At 45.3% G+C, this 19,748-nt stretch overlaps 2 protein-coding genes across 2 annotated transcripts; both read right to left on the bottom strand.

Annotated features, from left to right (window-relative positions):
* Positions 1 to 354: 354 nt before the first annotated feature.
* LOC120667610 (aldehyde oxidase GLOX-like) lies at positions 355 to 2,205 on the bottom strand. The gene has a single exon (XM_039947651.1). The coding sequence runs from the start codon at positions 2,203 to 2,205 to the stop codon at positions 355 to 357; it is 1,851 nt and encodes a 616-aa protein (XP_039803585.1).
* Positions 2,206 to 16,940: 14,735 nt separating this feature from the next.
* LOC120668163 (protein SPEAR3-like) lies at positions 16,941 to 18,871 on the bottom strand. Its single transcript, XM_039948075.1, has 5 exons — positions 18,562 to 18,871; positions 18,342 to 18,449; positions 17,660 to 17,724; positions 17,436 to 17,523; positions 16,941 to 17,327 (listed from the first exon to the last, which is right to left on the bottom strand). The coding sequence occupies exons 1-5, from the start codon at positions 18,796 to 18,798 to the stop codon at positions 17,232 to 17,234; spliced, it is 594 nt and encodes a 197-aa protein (XP_039804009.1). The 5' UTR covers positions 18,799 to 18,871; the 3' UTR covers positions 16,941 to 17,231.
* Positions 18,872 to 19,748: the final 877 nt, after the last annotated feature.

Here is a 19,748-nt window from a genome sequence, read left to right as displayed (position 1 = left end):
AAGGACTGGACTGTTCATTTTAATCAAATTTTACTGTTCAATTTGGAACACACCTGTCACCTTTTGGCTTTCTCCTCCGAGCTCCTGTACTAAATTCTGCCATCCTATACTCATACAGAGCTTTCTATCAATCTCTGCACGTGTTCAATTCAAGCATTACGTTCTAGGCTTCTTGCGCTATACTAGCTAGCTATGTTCATGTAAGGAGTCAAGCATACGAACCGCATGATCACAAGTACAGTGGTAATGATCTGTTCAATCTGACTTCCCATAAACCTCGATCCCTAAGTAAAACCACAAAACCGTACCGCAGAGCCAGCCAGCAGACACACATCGCAAGGTCTAGAGCAGTATTCACATGATCTTCACCCACGCAGCCACGCTCGGCAAGCCCTTGGCCACCACGAAGACCAGGTAGTACCCCCGCGGCGCCAGCTCCGGCTTCCCCGGCGCGTCCACGGTCACCGTGTAGCTCCGGCCCTCCTCGGTGAACGTGGTCACCGACAGGATGAGCATCCGCTGGTTCATGGAGTAGCCGTGCGTGGTGAAGGGCGGCGCGTACATGGTGACCTTCACGTCCGGCTGGCCCACGGCCTCGGAGGGCATGGAGAACCGGAACGTGAACGGGGAGCCGTAGCGCATCCCGTCCGCGGGCACCGACGCCGCGTCGATCCTCGGGCGGTTGCCGGCGCGGTCCTTGCTCAGGTACGGCGGGGAGAAGCGCTCCACGCGCACCTCGGTGGGGAAGTCGACGCCGCTGAAGTTGTAGGCCGCGTTGGTGTTGCCGCCGGCGACGAGCACGCTGCCGTCGGGCAGCACGGCGCTCGTGGAGTGGTACATGCGCGAGATGGTGGACGAGGCCAGCGCCCGGAACCGCGACCCCTGCTCCTTGCGCGGCGAGTACAGGATCGGGGTCAGGATGGGCTGCCGGGCGAAGCCCCAGCCCGAGCAGCCCTTGGCGGCGCCGTTGAGCAGCAGCAGGTCGCCGGTGGGGAGGATGAGCATGTTGCCCATGACGCGCCCGACGGGCATGTCCTCGGTCTCCCACTGCGCGCCGGGAGCGGCGAGGTTGATGCGGGCGCAGTCGCGGAGCGCGGGCTTGAAGGTGTTGTTCTCGCCGAACCGGAAGGCCGTCTTGAGCGCCCCGCCGCAGATGATGACCATTGGCTCGGGGTCGCCGGTGGCGTTGCGGAGGTCGAGCGGGAGGAGCGCGGACATGGCGGACGCGGGGTAGTTGCGGCTCCCGCCGGCCAGCTTGGGGAGCTCGCGCACGATCTTGCCGGCCTGGTAGTCGAAGATGACGGAGCGGTCGTTGGCGAAGAGGAAGAGGTTGCCACTGGGGAGGAGGTTCACGAACGGGTACAGGTTGTTCTCCACGTCGTCGGTGGTCTGGCGGAGGAAGGGCATGTAGTTGGCCTTGTCGTTCATCCTCCCGGGAGCCGGCACGAACTCGTAGCCGAAGGCGCGGCGGCCGCCGAACACGATGAACCGGCCGTCCGGGAGCACCTGCTGCGTCGCGTACCATCTCCCCTCCGCGAAGCTGTTGGGGCGCTCCAGCCAGTCGCAGGTCTCGCACGGGCTGAGCACCCGGACAACCTTGTCGCCCTCGAAGTAGCCCCCGGTCTGCACCAGGTTGCCGTCCGCGTCGAACGCGCCCGACGAGCACCAGGTGTCCGTCAAGATCTTGAGAGGGCGGAGGCCGCCGGTGTTGTAGTCGAACTCGACGGAGTGGGCCCAGCAGTCCATGGTACCCTCCTCCTTGGCGCGCGGGTCGGTGCGGCAGTTGTCCTGGGGCAGCCGCATGAGTGACCGCCCCGTGGTGCTGGTGTCGAACATGACGGCCCTGCCGTGGCGCATGACGGCCATGTGCATGGGCGACACGCCCGAGTTCTCGCTCACGATGGTCCACTCGCCGACCGGCCCTTCGCCGCTGGCGGCCGCCACCTGGACCGTGTCCTGCGCGGCCTTGCTGAGGGGCCCCGAGGGCGGCACCCTCGTGAGCCCCGTGGCGGTGGCCGGCGCGGCGCCCTTCTCCTCCTGCTCCGTCTGCACGGGCGCCGCCTGCTCCTCCGGGCCGTCGAAGGCGTTCTGGAAGTAGTCGCTGTCGGAGCGCGGGCTGAAGATGTTGAAGATGTCGAAGAACGCCTCGCCGGGGGAGGCCAGCAGGAGGACGGCCACGGCGAAGGCCGCGGCGCGGGACCCCATCATTGCGGCGGCGGCGGCGGAGAGGTCGAGGAGCTGGTCTTTCCCTTCCCTCCGGCCTCCTCCCGTGACCGGCCCGGCTAGGGATCGCTGCCTCCATTCCTTCTTATTTGGAAGCTTTAAGCTCCGCCGCTAATTATCCCGGCGACTAAATTTGGGTCGCCTCCGTCGCTCTAGCTCGCCGGCCGCGGTTTCTTTCTAGCCCCGCTGGCTGGGCAAATCTAGCTGGCGCCGGCCGCGCGGTTCTCGCGGGAGCGCAAGCGCAGCGGCCGTTCCAATATAGCAGCCGCGCGCCGCGTCGTCGTTGCTCTGTTTCGTCACGTCGTCTCGCGTTCCATATCCAAACTGCTTTGCTAAATTTCCATAGTTTAGAGTAACTTGTTGCTTGATTGGGCCAAGAACGGTTTCAGTATTTGGCTCTTTCATCTCTAGGTGGGTGATCAAGCAAGCTAGGACGGAGAAATGGAGATGCAAAATCCTTCCCCTGCTTTGGAAAAATTCCATCCCACGTAGTATGTGGGCTTGTCCGACTAGGGATGGCAACGGATCGGGTAAAGTACGGGTAGAATTAATACCCTGCCATAACAATACCTAAAAATATAAGACATACCATACTTGCGAAGTCTACCGGATAAAGTTTTATACCCGTACTCGTACCCACTCGGATACGGGTACCCATCGAATATATTAATGATAGCATAAATAACCTATCATTTGATTGTATAGACTAGCATATTTTGAATTTATCGCCCATACAAACGAACGAAAATATTAGTAAAATAGAGAACTAAACGGATCATTTTGCACCACTTTTTTTTTATCTACAGCATCTATTTTGTAGTTGTATGTAAGTAAATGTGTTCCATTCTAGTTAAGTATTTCATATAAAAAATGCAACAATGATCATACACTTCACTAAAAAATAATAAGCAAAATTGTCAATGTCATTTTCACATCTTTTAGTTCACACAATTAGTTCATACAATCACAAGAAAATGAGACACAAAATTTGCGAATGATAAAAGTTCATTATATTATTTTTTTATTTTTGGTACCCACGGGTAAGATTCTATGCCGTAGCCATATCCGCGGGTAAAATTTTATACTCGTATCCTCATCCGTCGGGTTAGGTACGGCATGTAAAATTACCATCCCGTGCCCGAGCATGGGGCGGCAAAAAAAAAAAAAAGACGCCGGGAAGCCACTGTACCTGGACTCCGCAACTGCAGTGCAAGTGTAAATACCAGGCGTGGGCAATCTCCATGAGCACACATTTCGCATTTTTTTTCCAATAGTCCTTGCTCTATTTCTGATCTCGACTTGGGTAATCCCACATTTCGCATTACGACATTGCATAGCAACACAAGCACAATAATACAAAGTCTCACTCTTACAGAAGGGAATAAAATGACTACTACTTGCTGATATATCTTATTACTAATCCACATAATCAACTCTTTTCTTCTTCTCAAGACCATGCGTTAAGCCTCTCAAGCGGACACGATCTCTGACACGCATGTCTAAGATGTTGGAGCCACCCTCCTCAAGAGACTTTTTGAAGGACTATAGGATCACAGCCTCAGCTCAAGGTCCAGGCCCTGTGGATTGTCATGGGGGTTCTTGCAAGCGGGCTCCTCCACCGGTAGGTTCTCGTCGCTCTCTTCCTTGGAATCAGCATGTTCATTTTCCTGCAAAAATTGGAGCGCAGCCGTGATCAATGAGTTTTATACCCTATGCAGTTGAATAGCATGCACATACTGAGCTCCGCTCTAGCTACAAAGCTTGAGTAATTCAATGTTCACACGAGCATTTCAATTCGCCTAGGGTTTGCTTAGACCAAAAAAGAAAAAAAAAATAGCAGCACATGTATTTCATGCTACTACCAAAGAACAACAGCAGGGTTTGTGCTTTGTATGAAGCATGTCAACCATGAATTCAGTCTAGAAAAATGAGAACAACGATCTGGATATATATGTACCTTATGTTCAGGAAAGAGCTGCAGAGTTCTAGTAGCCACTGTGTAGCTTGGATGGTTGACACTAGCTGCTGCTGCTGCTGCTTCGGAGGGACTTGGAGGCCTGTTTGCATATTAAACATTGGTCAGACAAAGAATTATCTCATGCATGATCCCTATTCCGAATTGTTAATTAGTCCCCTACTCCAAGAACATGTGTAAATAATATGGGAAATTGATCATGTATATATATGTGTACCTGGCCAAGGGAACGATGAACAGTCCACGCATGTTCCCGTTTGGTCCATATGACATCTACGATAGATCAGAAATGGGTCAACTGTCAACCCTACTTGACACCAACATGTATATGCTAATAAGGGCATAAGATGTAAGGCTAGGGAGAAGTATTATTATTATCATCACACATGAGAAGTCTGAAAAAAGAAACAAACATTGGAGAAACAGAAAAAACAACAACGACAATGCTTTCAGTTTTGAACAAAGTCTCAAGGATAGGCTCATATATACATAAAGTATGGAAGGACTGTATATATAGGCATTGAACTGAAGCACGATAGCAAGGATAGTAAGATGCAAGTGGGGTTGGATGGGCCGGGGGACAGTTCGATTGCCCTACTCCGAATTAATTTTAAAAAATATTATATCACAAAGATCATCAGAGTTGTGAAATACATGTCCCCTCATCACATCTATTGCAACATGCATGGATGCTTGATGATGCAACATGCATGGATGCTTCACTTGATACAGATCAATTCCCGTAAAAATGCGTCAGGTAATAATTAATCAAGCAGATAAGTAATTCATAAAATGATCATATAAAACAAAAATAAAAAAACCATGCGAAAAGAAAATTTTCGCGAAAAGAAAAAAAAAAGGTGTGCTACTTACCATGCCTTGGATACCAATACCAGGTCCAGAAATTTGTGCCCTTCTAAAGGATTCGTGTAAGTACTTCTGTTTCATCATTTCCTCCTCCACCCTCATCTTCTCCAGCTTGGCTATCCCCACCCCCCGTTTTGGCTCCCTCAGCCTGTCCATGAAGCTCTTGCCAGCGGCCCTTTTGCCGTTCCTACGGCTGCCATTGCTTGAACTGCTTGCGTCCATGGCCATGGGTACCTGCAAAGAATTAACAGAACGAAGAGCATCCGTAAAAGATACTAGTACAAGTTAGCATCGTCGTCTATGCAAAAGTAGATCTAGAAACGGAGGAGAAACTTTTACTGGATTCGTGCAAATAACCAATATCGTTTCCAATACCGCAAGAGGACGACGGCTTCAATTTTGCTCCCCAATATTTTTCACTGGCGCAAGCCCATGTATATATAGCGGCGCCAGGCGCCAGCCCCGCCATGTATAAAACGCGTGGCCGGCCTCAAGCTCAACGTTCATAATTTGATTTGCTGCAATCTTTTGCTCCCGCCATAAATGCATATATTCGTAGTTGATATTTCCGCTCATGCTTTGTTAGACCTGTAAATGTAGTTTATAGTAAGTTGTAATGATTTTAAAAAGACAGACATCAATGCAAATTCTGGATATGTATCTAGTGCTGTAAATGTTTCCTTATGTATATCAAGAATGTATATAGACGCGCGGCAAACTTATGGGGAAGTTTTCCATTCCTGCTAATTTATTTGATAAGTGAACAGTTCAAGTTTTCCAGGATCCTGTTGAAATCTGGCTAGTGGCTTGCTAGCTGTTTTCCAGGATCCGTCAATTACAACTAAGAATCTCATAGGATTTCGAAAACCCCACGATCCAGAGATGCAAGTATCCCCCAGCTATTTACAGCTCTCTCTTCTTTTTTTTTACGCTGGAGGCCGTTTGTTTCTTCCAGAGTTCCAGGGATGTAATATTTCAAAAAAAAAAGAGTTCCAGGGATGTGCTGTTACTGTACGTACTGCATGCTGATGAGTGATTTGTTCGGTGGAGTGCGGCGGAGATTTCGACTGGGCCGGCCCAAGGGCGAAAAAATGTCGAAACGGTTGCTCGGCCCACGCGGCCTTGGGCAGAGTCAGTCGGGCCACAGAGATTTGTGACTGACGGCCTGCGCGGTTCTCTCGGTCGGAGTCGGAATGTCGGATGGAAAAATCTAACACGCGATCAGTCGCGCCCGCGTGTGCCTGCGCGACCACGGTGGTCTGCTACGGCCTGCGAGGAGATGACGGGCCGCTGTACGGAGCCCATCTCTTTCTCTTACTAAAAAATATTTTAACCGAGTGCACCATAGTGTTCTACTCGACGAGTCGAACAAAATTAGATCCCACTTACATATATTTCGATGATGTTTTGCAACAGTGTCAAATTGCTATATGCTATAACATAAGTTGCACAGTATTGCATACATAGATTGTCACAGTTCTAATATACAAATTGCCATAAAAATAGCATTTCATTTATATGAGTTTGTCATAAAACAGAGTGTCCACCAACAACTCATGTGGCAACTTATGTATAGGACATCCTTCTGTATTTGTAGCAAATTATGTGTTATATGTGTAGCAACTTATGTTTACGACATCCTTCTGTGTTTGTGGCAACTTATGTATAAGACACCTCCTGTTTTCTGGCAATTTCTATATTACAAGTGTGGCAACTTTGTATAAGATTTTTTTAGGCAACTCATGTGCATGACACTTTTTCTGGTCTCTGTGACAACTCATGTGCATAACAAATTATGATTCCAAGGGCGAAAAATGTCGAAACAGTTGCTCGGCCCACGCGGCCTTGGGCAGAGTCAGTACGGCCATAGAGATTTGGCGGCTTTTTATTTTTATATTTTTTTAAAACGTTTTTTACATAAATATATTTTTGGTTTAACATTTTACAGTTTTATACCCCTACCGCCCGGCAGGGGGGCGGCAGGGACCTATATGTAAATAAATATAATTTTTTTTGCACGGAGACCCCTGGCGGGAGCCTGCCGCCCTCCTGCCGGGCGGCAGGCACCTGCCGCCCGGTGGAGGGGCGGCAGACTCCCCCCCCAATATAAAAGCTGAGCCCCTTCCCTCGCACCCTCATTTCCTGTCCACGAGATCCAGAGAGGGGATGGGAGAGAGGAGGGGTGAGGGAGGTAATTCCACCGGTGAAGCCCTACCGGATTTTGAATCCGAACTGCAGGTAACTAATATTTCTCAACTATTATAGACTTGTTTCTAAAATAATTATGAATTAGAATAGATTTAGTTTTTGGATAGTGAAATATAGAATAGTAAACTTAGAATGACAGTACCTTATTGCTATTGCAGCATAAGGCAATGTCTGCCTCCAATTCTGTTGGATTTTCATGGACCGAAGAAAAATCTAGTATAATTCTTAAGATCATGACACATCTTGTAATCAGTAAGAAGTTGGATCCATTAGCGGATGGTACGATAGAGATGTTGTTGTCCAAATTAGTAAAGTTTAAAGATTTCACATTGTTTCGAGGTATTACAACGCAAGATGTAAAGGGACACCTGCTAGAACGCCGTAAGATGTATATGAGGGTATGGGAACTAGCTAATCATTCTAATGTTATTGGTTTCGTATAAAGTACTTCTACGATATGGATGCGGTCAGAGGTGTATGAGATGCACATTAAGGTAACTATCATTCGGATCTAATATCTATAGTCATTTGTAATCCATATTCCGTAAATTTTAAAATTGTTGTGTAATTATATGCAAGGATTACCCCGAGGACACTGAGGTGATTAACAAATCAATACCAAATTTTCGTAAATTGGTATGTATCTTCGGTGGACTCATGCCGCAAACAAGACGAAGGAGGCGTGGAAGATCTTCGGGTGATAGTACTTTGCCTCCGCAATCACATAGAACCGGAGGTTCGTCAAGTCAAACTGCACTACCTCCAACACCAAGTTCTGTTAACTGGGATGACGACCTAGATGACTTCATGCCCCCCAAACCATGGCCTCCAAGACCTTATGTTCCTCCCTCTGTACATGAAAGTAGAACCATAAAAGAGAGAAAGGGAAAGTCAAGAGGTTCATCAAGTCAAACTGCACCACCTCCAGCACCAAGTTCTATTAACTGGGATGACGACCTAGATGACTTCATGCCCCCCCCCGAACTATGGCCTCCAAGAAATGACATGATGTGTATCGTATGGTGTTATGGTGTTGATCGGTCTAGATTGTGAAGTAAATTGTGACGGGGCGGTAGGCCTCCTTTACCTTTAATTGCAATACTTATATGTTTGCTATGTTTGATTGCAATGATTATATTTTTTTGTGAACCTTGAACCTCGTGTGGCTCTATGACTCGGTCAAGTAGAGCTGGCATTTAGAATTGTTTGATTTGTTTAATTGGTGCTTGTGCTAAAGGTGGCTACAAACCATGTGTCCAAGCATTTGGGGCTGACCAATTTGATACAATGAACAAAATTTAAATTGAACGTTAAACAAGATACCACATAAGATATTGCATTGAAGGTTTCATTCATTACGACCAAATTCTATAGAAATATGCACTGCCAATTAATTAAACAAAACATTTAGGCATACTACATACACAATATACTTAGTTTCGTACAAACAAATACATTGGAAGGTGTGTCGTGCACAACTACATGCGGCGAATTCTTGTAGGTGGAGCCAACCCATCCGTTGGATTCCCGGAAGGTCCAGCCTCGGTAACAGCAGTGGGTACTGAAAGCTGTGGGCACTTCTTGTAAGTGTGACCGTCCGCTTCACACAAGTTGCAACGTTTTTCTTCATTCCAGCCTCGGACTCGTCCATTCCGTTCCGGATACGACGTGTCTGCCGTCAGCCTATGCCCCTCTTCGTAGCTAGATCAGGGATGAGCATTGGATGATGATTTTTTTTTAGTGAATGGGCCTAGAATACCGATGACGTATATCTCATGACACCAAGTCTCTGCTGCGGCTTCTTTTGTGAAATATTGAGAAACATATGATGCACCATCTAACCCAGATACAGAACAAGCCGCGATGACTTGGGAGCATGGTAAGTGATGCACCTTTGGCTTCTGGCATCGGCAGAACACCCTCACGTCAATGGTTATCAAGACTTCTTGAATTACCCTTTGTCTGCGGACACCCTGTCCGGTCCTGTCCCTGCATGATACCTCAAATCTTTGCTCCTCTGTGCCCATCGATATGAATGAGTGAAATCGAGCCTTTTCAATTTTTTTCTCCATGTACTCATTGACTCTTCTGCAAAAACGCACTCCTGGATCATGAAGTAAGCAAGCAGCTAATGCGTACAGCTCCCTAAAATACCTTATACATTCATACATGATGAACTCAACAATGCCAACAAGAGGAAATCCACAAACACGATGCATTACCATATTGTAACACTCAGCATGGTTGGTCGTCTCGATTCCGTAACGCCTCCCATCTGTGTCATACAAAAGTGACCACTTCTCTTTAGGCGCACCATCAATCCACTATGAAAATGGCTTAGAATGTCCAACTACTGAATCTGTAGAACATCTCCTGCTGGATGATGAGGCCTGACTCTTAAGCAATTCGGCGCCCATATCATCAATTATACCCCACAAAGCATCGAACTTCCTTTGCTGATTTTGAGCGCACAATCGCTTGAACAAATTCATCAGATCCTTGTTCTTGAACCGCTCATAAAAATTAGCAGCCATATGCCTCACACACCACCTACTGACAACATCTGGCCATATAGGAGGTGAAAATGGACTACCTTCTTGTAGCTGCCTTATAGTTGCAAGGAGACCTGCATGTCTATCACTGATAAGGCAAACATTAGGCCTTCCAACAACAACGTGATTCTTCAGACGTTCAAGAAACCAGTACCTAATTATCAATGCAGGCTCGTAATCCATTTTGTCAAGAATCACCCCATACATCTTCTTAGCCACAAAAGTTGATGTGATATTACGATGATGTCCCACAACACCTGTCAATCTACAAGTATGTGGTGTAACAATTGAACATTCCCAGTGTGTCTTGAACTTTCCCTTGTAGGCATGCACTCGCCATGTACAGTCTCTATCTGCACACCTCACCTCATATTCTTTGCTGCTAGACTTCAGTACTCTGAATTCCTTCCTCAGAGATACAACCCAGAGCTTCACAGCATTCTTCACATCCTCAATGGTATGATACTTTGCCCCTTGTACAACCTTATTAACTCTGTATTCAAACTCCAAACTCCTAATATCTTGTACCACTAGATTCCCAAAACCCTCTTCACGCCATTCACCTAGCACTGGGAAGCGCTCATCGTCCTCATTGTCCGATGAGTCCCCACATTGCTCCATTATTCGCGCATCCTGGTCTTCTTTCTCCATGTCCTCCACAATTCCAGGTATCCGCTCGCCTTCATCTGCTAAACCTTGTGGTTCTGGTTCTGGTTCTGGAGCTTGCACGTTTTCTTCTTCTTTATCCTCTTCCATCTCTTCATTCCAGTCAGATGTTGTGTGTGTTGACCCTTCACCTAAATCACCGGCCTTCTGGTGAATCTGAATTACCATTGCGAGAGGCCACCCACTTTCAAGAGTTGCGTGCATCTAATATTGCCATTCTTTCGTACTACTTATAGGCGTATTGACGCTCCTTAGCGCCCCCGATTTGTATACCGCAAGCGCACGGTTCGTGTAGCTTTTCCCTTAGAGTATTCCCCCAAGGTTTATCAATCCACGGAACCAAAGATACAAGAAATAATCTACTAACATAGAGATTCCTTTGTGTTGAGATGGTGAAAAACGAATCTAATCTACTAAAAACGACAAACACCGAAGGTAGCAAGAGAAAGTTAGAGATAACCAATCTAGATCACCTAGATCATGCATATGTTGTAGTTCCAGCTAGATGTAGTGAAGTAAGATAGATGTGAATCTCAATGAAAAGCATCTTTAAACTCAAAATCTCCAATCCGATCCCTCGATACCCCACCTACTCAGTGGCAACGCCTGTCACGATGCCCCCCTTTGGACGAAAGTACCCTGAAGCAAGTCGAACCCCCTTTGGTAGTTCCGCCATGAACCTCTAGCCACCATGACTACAAGATCATGCTAAGCGATCTATCTCGATAATAGATCTAGGATGAAGCAAACCCAAAGAAAAGAACGAAATCGAAAGAGAGAACATGGTCGCTAAACATTCGGAATCACAAATAACTTCACCATGAATGATTGTACATCACAAGATCACAACCGGGGCCCTACCTTGATCTTGATGATCCTAGCTCCAGAACTCCGATGTGGTCTTCCTTGCAAGGTTCCCAAGTCGGCTAGGGCAAACCGTAGACAACTAGCACGACCCTCGGCTCTCCGAGAGGTGTCCCTCTATCTTCTCTGCTCCTTGGTGTCGTCTCCTGAATTGATCTCCTCGTGAACCTTGGGGAGGGGTCTTTAAATAGCCTCATGAAATCCTAGGTCAAAGGGGAGGCCGAACCGCCTCAAAAAGGGGCTGGGCCGGCCGGCCCAATGGACCCAGGCCGGCCGGCCTGGCCCATTTCTTCGCCGCCTCGTGTCCTCCTTTCTCCCCAAGTCTCCTGGAGTCTTCTAGAGTTTATGCCTTTCACGATTGCACCCCATTAGACGTCGTTATCTTCGAGATTTCTTCGAGGAAAAGGATAGGATGGAAAATCCTTCCTTAAATCTCTCTTTGCTTTGCTTAGCCCCGAAGTATCTTGATCTTATCTTGTGGGCTTTGTCCTTTGGGCTTCATTTGAGGGTGGATATGCACAAACGGGCCTCTAATCATCATGGCCTTCGGTCCTTTGTTCGGGCTTTGGCCTTCGTCTTTCTTCGTGTCATCACGTGATCATGGGCCTCGTCATTTCATGTTCCAAAATTGGTCAAAAACCTGCAAAAACGAAGTACCTCCAAAATATATATGCAAATACGAAAACGACCAATAATTGGGCCGAGGTTAGGATGGTTAGTGATTTTGATATTAAATTCATGCCATTATCAAAGTTAAACAGGGGATAAAATGGATACTTAAGGAGCGCCAACAAGGCGTCAACTCCCAGAAATCCTCATTAGTTTCCCAGGAAGTCAAGGTATGAACCATAAGCAAATGAGTCTTTGGATTTACATTGAACTTCCTGTGAAAACATTTCCGTATGGACTCAAAACTCCTCTCTAGGGGTTTTTCTAGACCGCACTGTCTTCTTTGCAATGCTGATAGATTTACTTTATAGGAATCATGAGTAATTCTGTAGAAGTCACCGTAATGAACTTGAAACACCACCTTACTCGACATATCTGGCCATCCAAAGACTTTATTTTAATTAATCCAATATCTAGAAACATGGTATGACTTCAATTATAACCACTAATCCGAACCCTAAGTGCTTGCAATAATAAAAAATACTAATCATAGAATTAAACATACAAAAAATTTTCAATGAGAAAGTTGAGAAATATTGGTTACCTGCGGTTCGGATCCAAAATCCGGCAGGGCTTCGCCAGTGGAATTACCTCCCTCACCCCTCCTTTCTCCCTCTCCCCTCTCTGGATCTCGTGGGCAGGAAATGAGGGTGCGAGGGAAGGGGCTCAGCTTTTATATTGGGGGGGGGGGGGGGAGTCTGCCGCCCCCCTGCCGGCCGGGCGGGCTGCCTGCCGCCCCTCCACCGGGCGGCGGGCGCCTGCCGCCCGGCGGGGGGGGGGGGGGGGGGGGGTAGGCTCCCACCAGGGGCCTCCGTGCAAAAAAAATATATTCATTTACATATAGGTCCCTGCCGCCCCCCTGCCGGGCGGTAGGGGTATAAAACTGTAAAATGTGAAACCGAAAATATATTTCTGTAAAAAACATTTTTAAAAAATATAAAAATAAAAAAGCCGCCCGACCACGGTGGTCTGCTACGGCCTGCGAGGGGATGACGGGCCGCTGTACGGAGCCCATCTCTTTCTCTAACTAAAAAATATTTTATCTCACTCATATGAGCTCCGTTTTGAGAACTGATTGCATCATAGTGTTCTACTCGACGAGTCGAATAAAACTAGATCCCACTTACATATGTTTCGATGATGTTTTGCAACAGTGTCAAATTGCTATATGCTATAACATAAGTTGCACAGTATTGCATACATAGATTGTCACAGTTCTAATATACAAATTGCCATAAAAATAGCATTTCATTTATATGAGTTTGTCATAAAAACAGAGTGTCCACCAACAACTCATGTGACAACTTATGTATAGGACATCCTTATGTATTTGTAGCAAATTATGTGTTATATGTGTAGCAACTCATGTTTACGACATTCTTCTGTGTTTGTGGCAACTTATGTATAAGACACCTTCTGTTCTCTGGCAACTTCTATATTACAAGTGTGGCAACTTTGTATAAGATTTTTTTTCTGCAACTCATGTGCATGACACTTTTTCTGGTCTTTGTGACAACTCCTGTGCATAACAAATTATGATTTCATGATAAATTTTTTTGACAACTTAAACAAAAAATGCTATTTTTTGTTGCAACTCTTATTTTACAAGTGTGGCAACTTATGTGTAGACACATTGACAACTTATGTGATAGAATATAATAACTTGGCACGAGTGAAAAATATCATCAAAATATATGCAAGTGGGATCTAGTTTTGTTCCTCTCGTCGCACAGAACGTAATGTTGCAAACGGTTTCAAAAATAGAAATCGTATGGTGGAGATAAATTATTTTTTTCTAGAAAAATATATGGACTCTATTTTTTTGGAAACACACCACCACCTACTCTGCCGACAGCGACGGCTCGCGCCCTCCCACACCGTGCGACCGTCGCGCGTTATCTTCGTCCATGTCGGACACCTTTTCTAGCGTCTAGGCCCTGTGCAGCAGCAGCCAGCAGCGGCTGACGCTTGGCCGGCCGCCCGAGGGGTTTCCGGAAAGATGGACGGGGAAGCGGCCGGTGAGCACCTGGCAGACTAACTAAGATGTACTCATGATCTATCAAGGGTTGCTTAACCTGTCTGCCGAAACAAACTGTCTGCCGTGAGCTGAGTTTGTGTAGTAGTTCTTTTGTTTCGCCTGGCCTTGTTGCCAAACTGTCTGCCGTGAGCTGGAGCTCTGTCTCTGTGGTTTTACTTTCGTAGTTTGCTCAAACTCTGAACCTGGATTATCTTGTAATTTCGTTGCTTCTTAAGTAATGAGATTCGGGCGTGGCCCTTAGTGAAAAAAAATCAAGGGTTGCTTAACAATGATGGCAAATAGAAGACGTAGCATTATTGGTCGCCTCTCGTCGGTCGACTTCTCGAGTACAGACACTCGCGCAGTTGCGGCTGCAAATGCAGGAAGCAAAAAATTGCCGGCGATGCGGCCGGGGTCCTCTCTACAGTGCGAGCCTTTTCGCAACTTGCCTCTGCCGCCTGCAACAGGGCCGGCAGCAGCCAGCAGGCCGGCAGGCATGTATATGCACACTGGCATCCTTGCACTTCTGGCACCATGATTTAGCATGCAGCTGTGTGCAGTGGGCCAGCGATGTCGTCGTCGCAACTTCTCTACACACAATTACATTACACGATTAGGAGCGTGGTATTAACATATGTATGCATATCGGTGCCATTTTGTATACGATCCGGAGTCGGATTGGAGCCTCCTTTTATTTGGCGCGGTTGCTTAGCTTTGAGCAAGTTGCAGGAAGAGCGCGCGTCCCTTCCTGCTTTCGAACTAATAACCTCGACTTCTTTAGTTCTTTTTAGGAGGAGACTTGTTCAAAAATCCCAATTACGAACCTGCATGCATGGGATGATTACTTGGATCATTGGCTAGTTTAATACTGCAGCTTGAGGATATGGGGGGTTGCAACTTGCAAAGCTATCTCGTGCGTTGAGATCTCCGCGTACGCATGCAGCACACTGAAAGCCGCCAGCTAGCTAAGGCTTCTCTCAACGTCTGTGTACCGTTGGATTGAGTAGTCTTCTCGCTACTTTCAATTCAGACACGATAATTGGAGAGACTGATGACAGGGGTGTGTGTAGTACCCGTATCGCCAATCAATATAATATCCTATAGCCTTTCATCGCTAGCTACCGATCATATGCGTGTACAAGAAAGGCCAGGCAAGAAGGACAACATTCTGATATCGATCAGTGTCAGATTACACGTATAATAGATCGCCATGATTTTGTGATCTTGCAGCCTTTTTCCTGGAAAAAGCTAGAAGTCGCATTTTTTTTCACTTCGCCAGTTCAAGCATGCACTATTATAAAATCACACTTCCACTACTGGAGATTGTAAACAGGGCAACGAATGAATGGCTCATTAAATCACTTAAAGGAGTTGGATAACATGGTTACTGTAACTCAATTATACAAATATACTAGGTGATTCCCCGCGCATTGCTGCGGGATTTAAGAGAATTTTTTGATAAACTATGAGAGGATAGGCGCCTTTTATAGTTGTAGGAAGGGAGTAGAGAAGTCAGACGATGAGCTGAAATGCTATTAGTAGTGGCATTCAAGTTATGATCATTATGGATAATGCTAGTGGAGGATTATGATCATTATGGTTAATGCTGGTGGAGGATGAGGGGATGATACATGGACGTATGGATTTTAGAGGACATCGATGATCTGACAGTAATGAAAATAGAAGTGGCGTGGCTTAACGTGGTCGCAGAGAAATAGATGTAAATTATCCTTAGTCTATATAGGTTATATAGATATTTGGTCTTTTAGTTTGAAGCATTTTCCGTAACAAATATCATGAACGTTATATATGAGGAAGAGCTAGTGGCCAAGAAAAATATCTTATTGCACAAGAGACTCTGATTCAATATAAGAAGAATACAATAAGAAAAGCGCACTAAATCATAGGATACTTATGAAGAGGTTCTATTATTAATGTATTTTCTATATACATATAATTGCTAGCCCGGTTCAGGTACACGCAGGTTGATAGATATCGAAGCGCTGCACTGTCAGTACTCAAAGGTGCAAAGTTTTATAAATATCTGTACACACTCGATCATGAAATTCATATTTAGCTAGCTAGCACGAGCTACATTTAAGAGAGATTAGGTTCACGCATGTGATAATTACAGTGCGCATAATTCTTTTTTTTTCAGAGAGCACGTGCATGGATTCTTAATTATTTTTTAACAAAAACACCACCTTGCATATACCACCTCCGCCCCAAATTAAAATTCGTTCTGTTTTTTCTAGATACATATATTTTGTTATGCACATAGATGTACACTATATCTAGATACATAGTATGTATCTAAAAAGTCAAAATGGATTGTAATTTAGGACGGAGGGAGAATATAAAAGATTGTGATCCCATCCATTCATGAAAGTCTTTGATATGCACAATGTAACTTTTTTTTGTGTGTCACAATGTAACTAAGATTGTTAAGAATTATCAAAAGGTAGATACAAACATATCCATTTGAATGCAAGCATTTCATAAGAGGATGTATATAAGAAATCGTCGCCAACATCATGCATGTACAAGATAGCTATAGCAGGCAAAATGTTCCAATCCCACGTACAGTTAAAACTGAGAAAGCGCGTATTACGAGCATCAAAATATGCAAATGCACACACGTACAGAACTGCACATTGATGCAGATTGTCTTGATGAAAATCTGCATGCATGCAAATTTTTCTGTGTGTGTACGGTGCGACGACACCATGGAACATTCATCAGCGCCATTCTCATCAGTAGCAGCTATATATCTTTGCATAATTTTCTTTATCAGGATTATTCTGGTATGGACCGAGAGGATGCACCAATATTCTGCATTTCTGAATTGAGCAATGTCGATGAATGATCGCGTATCCATGGATAGATTGCGACATCACTGTGAGAAAACTACTAATTCAATTCTATGCTGCCAATGTTTACACAATTCTACAAATTAACTAGCTAGCCAGCATCACCAAGTCCAGCTGCTGGTTGTCCATAGTTTCAGTAACTCAGTTACACATCGTCACACGGTGCACTGATTCAAAGAATTGCGCATGTGCATACCCTTTTTCTCATTTATGATCCCATGCATGCATTACACACAAGGCTGCAAGCACTCTAGTTCTTGTGGCACAAATAATCAGGCATATAGCTTAACTGAGGTAGAGGCGGGCCTGCATATTTTCGATCACAGCTTGAGCTCGAGGTCTACCTCTTGGTCATCTAAGTTCGGCGAGTCCACTGTTTGATTTAGATCGTATGGTCTATTCAAGCAAACGGATTCCTGCAGAAGAGAAGTTGGCAACACGTACACCATTCACCAATAAGTTACTGAGAAAACAGAAACTTCTTTTACACTAGCACATATATTAATTACATCAAACATAAGTACCTCAGGTTCGAAGAGCGGCAATGTGACGTTGTTTGGATGGGAATAATGTGCTTCTGAACCATACATGGCGCCATGGTAATTGGGTGACCTGAATGTACATACATATAGGAAATACATGCATGCTCATATGTCAATGCATTATCGGTGTCTAGATCGTCTTTGATATGACCACAAGTTCAGCTGGTAGACATGAAGCTTTGACTCCTTTCACATATACGACTCACCTGATGATGGGATTGGTTTGAAATGCACCATATCTTATGTCTCCTGATCTCTCTCCATAGGCCATCTGCGTACATGGCACATAATTGAGGTTAGGTCGCCACACCAGCTGCTGTGAGATATGCAGCCAGGCAGCCAGCTGGCTAAGGCATCACGTGCATGGCAGAATAAAATCTCTTGATCTGCAATGATACTCTCTTTGTTCATCTTTCGGTGCTTGGAATAATTATATTATATATATGCATTCTTGTTCATCTTTTAGGCTTCATACATGATTTATCATTCCTTGGCCCAAAAGTAATAATATATGATGCATTCTTGGTTTACTAGTACAGAAGTACATGCAAAAGCACCGAAGACACCCCCCCCCTCCAAAAAAAATTTGGGGGGGGGGGGGGGGCAACAAGACCATTTTTGCCAGCTTTTCTGATCTCATGTCGTTCTGCATATATAGTGATCAACTAATTTATCAAAAGAAAAGTATGAATATTTATCCCGGTCTGGTAATCATGGAATATATATCTGAATTAATGTATACATAGAAATTCAGAAAATAGCAACAGCATACAATGCTTTCGTAAGCTAATTTGAATGGTCTCTGCTAGTACATATATAGTTCTTCATACACTCGTTGAACTACTATATATACAAAAAAAAACAGTCGCATTAATTAATAAGATGTACCGCAAGATTTGGATGATGAATTGGGGACGAAGATGAAACACCGATGTTAGCATGGAAGGTGGAGGAAGGAGACGACGGCAGCGAGTGAGGGAACCGCGGTTCTTCCTGCTCAATCAATCAATTACATATATACAAAATCATCACATCAAATCAGGAACAATATATACGGACCCAACCAAAAACCACGGAATCAAATTATCACATATGACCGAACGATTACCAAGTTGAAGCTACCAGTTCTGTGGATCGGAGGCGGCTGGCCAAGAGGGTGGTGCAAGTACTCGGCCATCTCACTTTGTATCCTGATCTTCTCCAGCTGCGCTACTCCGAGCCCTCGCTGCGGCTGCCTCGGCTTGTCAGAGCTGCTGTTGCCGCCCCTCTTTCCCTTCCTGGAGCCAGATGATCTTCCCCTTCCCCATTCCATGCTGTCCCCGGACCCGGAGTTGCTTGCACTCATGGATCCCGGCCGGCCCCTTGTTGGTTGCTGGTACTGCTAGCTAGATAGATGGCTAGACCTAGCTAGAAGAAGACCAAGAAATGGGAGCAATTAAGCTAGAAAGAAAGGAGGAGATGGGTGGTGCAAAGAAGCCTCTTAAAGCGAAAGCGAGAGATCGCCTTACACGTCCAATACCCCCATTAGTTAAAAGGAGACAGCAGATTTTTGTCAATATTTTATTGGATTCATTAATTTAATCCATGTAGTGGCATGGCTCACTAGCATAGATAATCACCACCATGTGCGCCACAAACATTATCACTAGAACAAAAGGAGATAACAACTAAATTTGGCTCCTTGATTTTGATAGGCTCGGAGACGATCTTGGGCATCTTTGTCAGCAAATTAAAATGCACCATTGACAAACTTCGAGAGTAATTACGAATGAAGCTCCTCAAATTTACATGGAACTAGCTTAGCCCAGAGCCAGAAACAAGGGTGCATATAAATTTTGTTCGTTACTAATACACTCTCGTCCTTCCAATAATAATGATTCATAGAGCTAGCTGCCTTTAATTAATTAAGAAATGCTTCTTGTCCAGTAAGTGAACTGAAAATCTGGGGTCTTGGATACTTGACGTTGTGTCAAATCCTAGCACAAAGAGGAAAGAAATTAAAGAACTCACACGGATTCGAGAGGTTGAAATGATAGTATGGACTTCCACTATACTATCAGGTGATGTTTTCTTGCCTGGTACTGTTTACCAACTCTCTATCTCTAAACTATGAAGCTGAGTGAAAACCACGTTCCTGCTACTAGCTACAGCACATCCCATTTGATGATACAATAACTGAACAAAAGCAGCAATATACAACCAGAAACTGGTGGAGGGAGAGACTTGGAAGAAGAGAGAATTTCCAAGTGCCAAAGCACAATAAATAATAAAACTAATAAAGCCATACGCGCATGA

Source organism: Panicum virgatum, chromosome 3N (assembly GCF_016808335.1).
Source record: "Panicum virgatum strain AP13 chromosome 3N, P.virgatum_v5, whole genome shotgun sequence".
In the NCBI taxonomy this organism is placed as follows: Eukaryota; Viridiplantae; Streptophyta; class Magnoliopsida; order Poales; family Poaceae; genus Panicum; species Panicum virgatum.
This window is presented reverse-complemented; position numbering and strand designations above follow the sequence as displayed.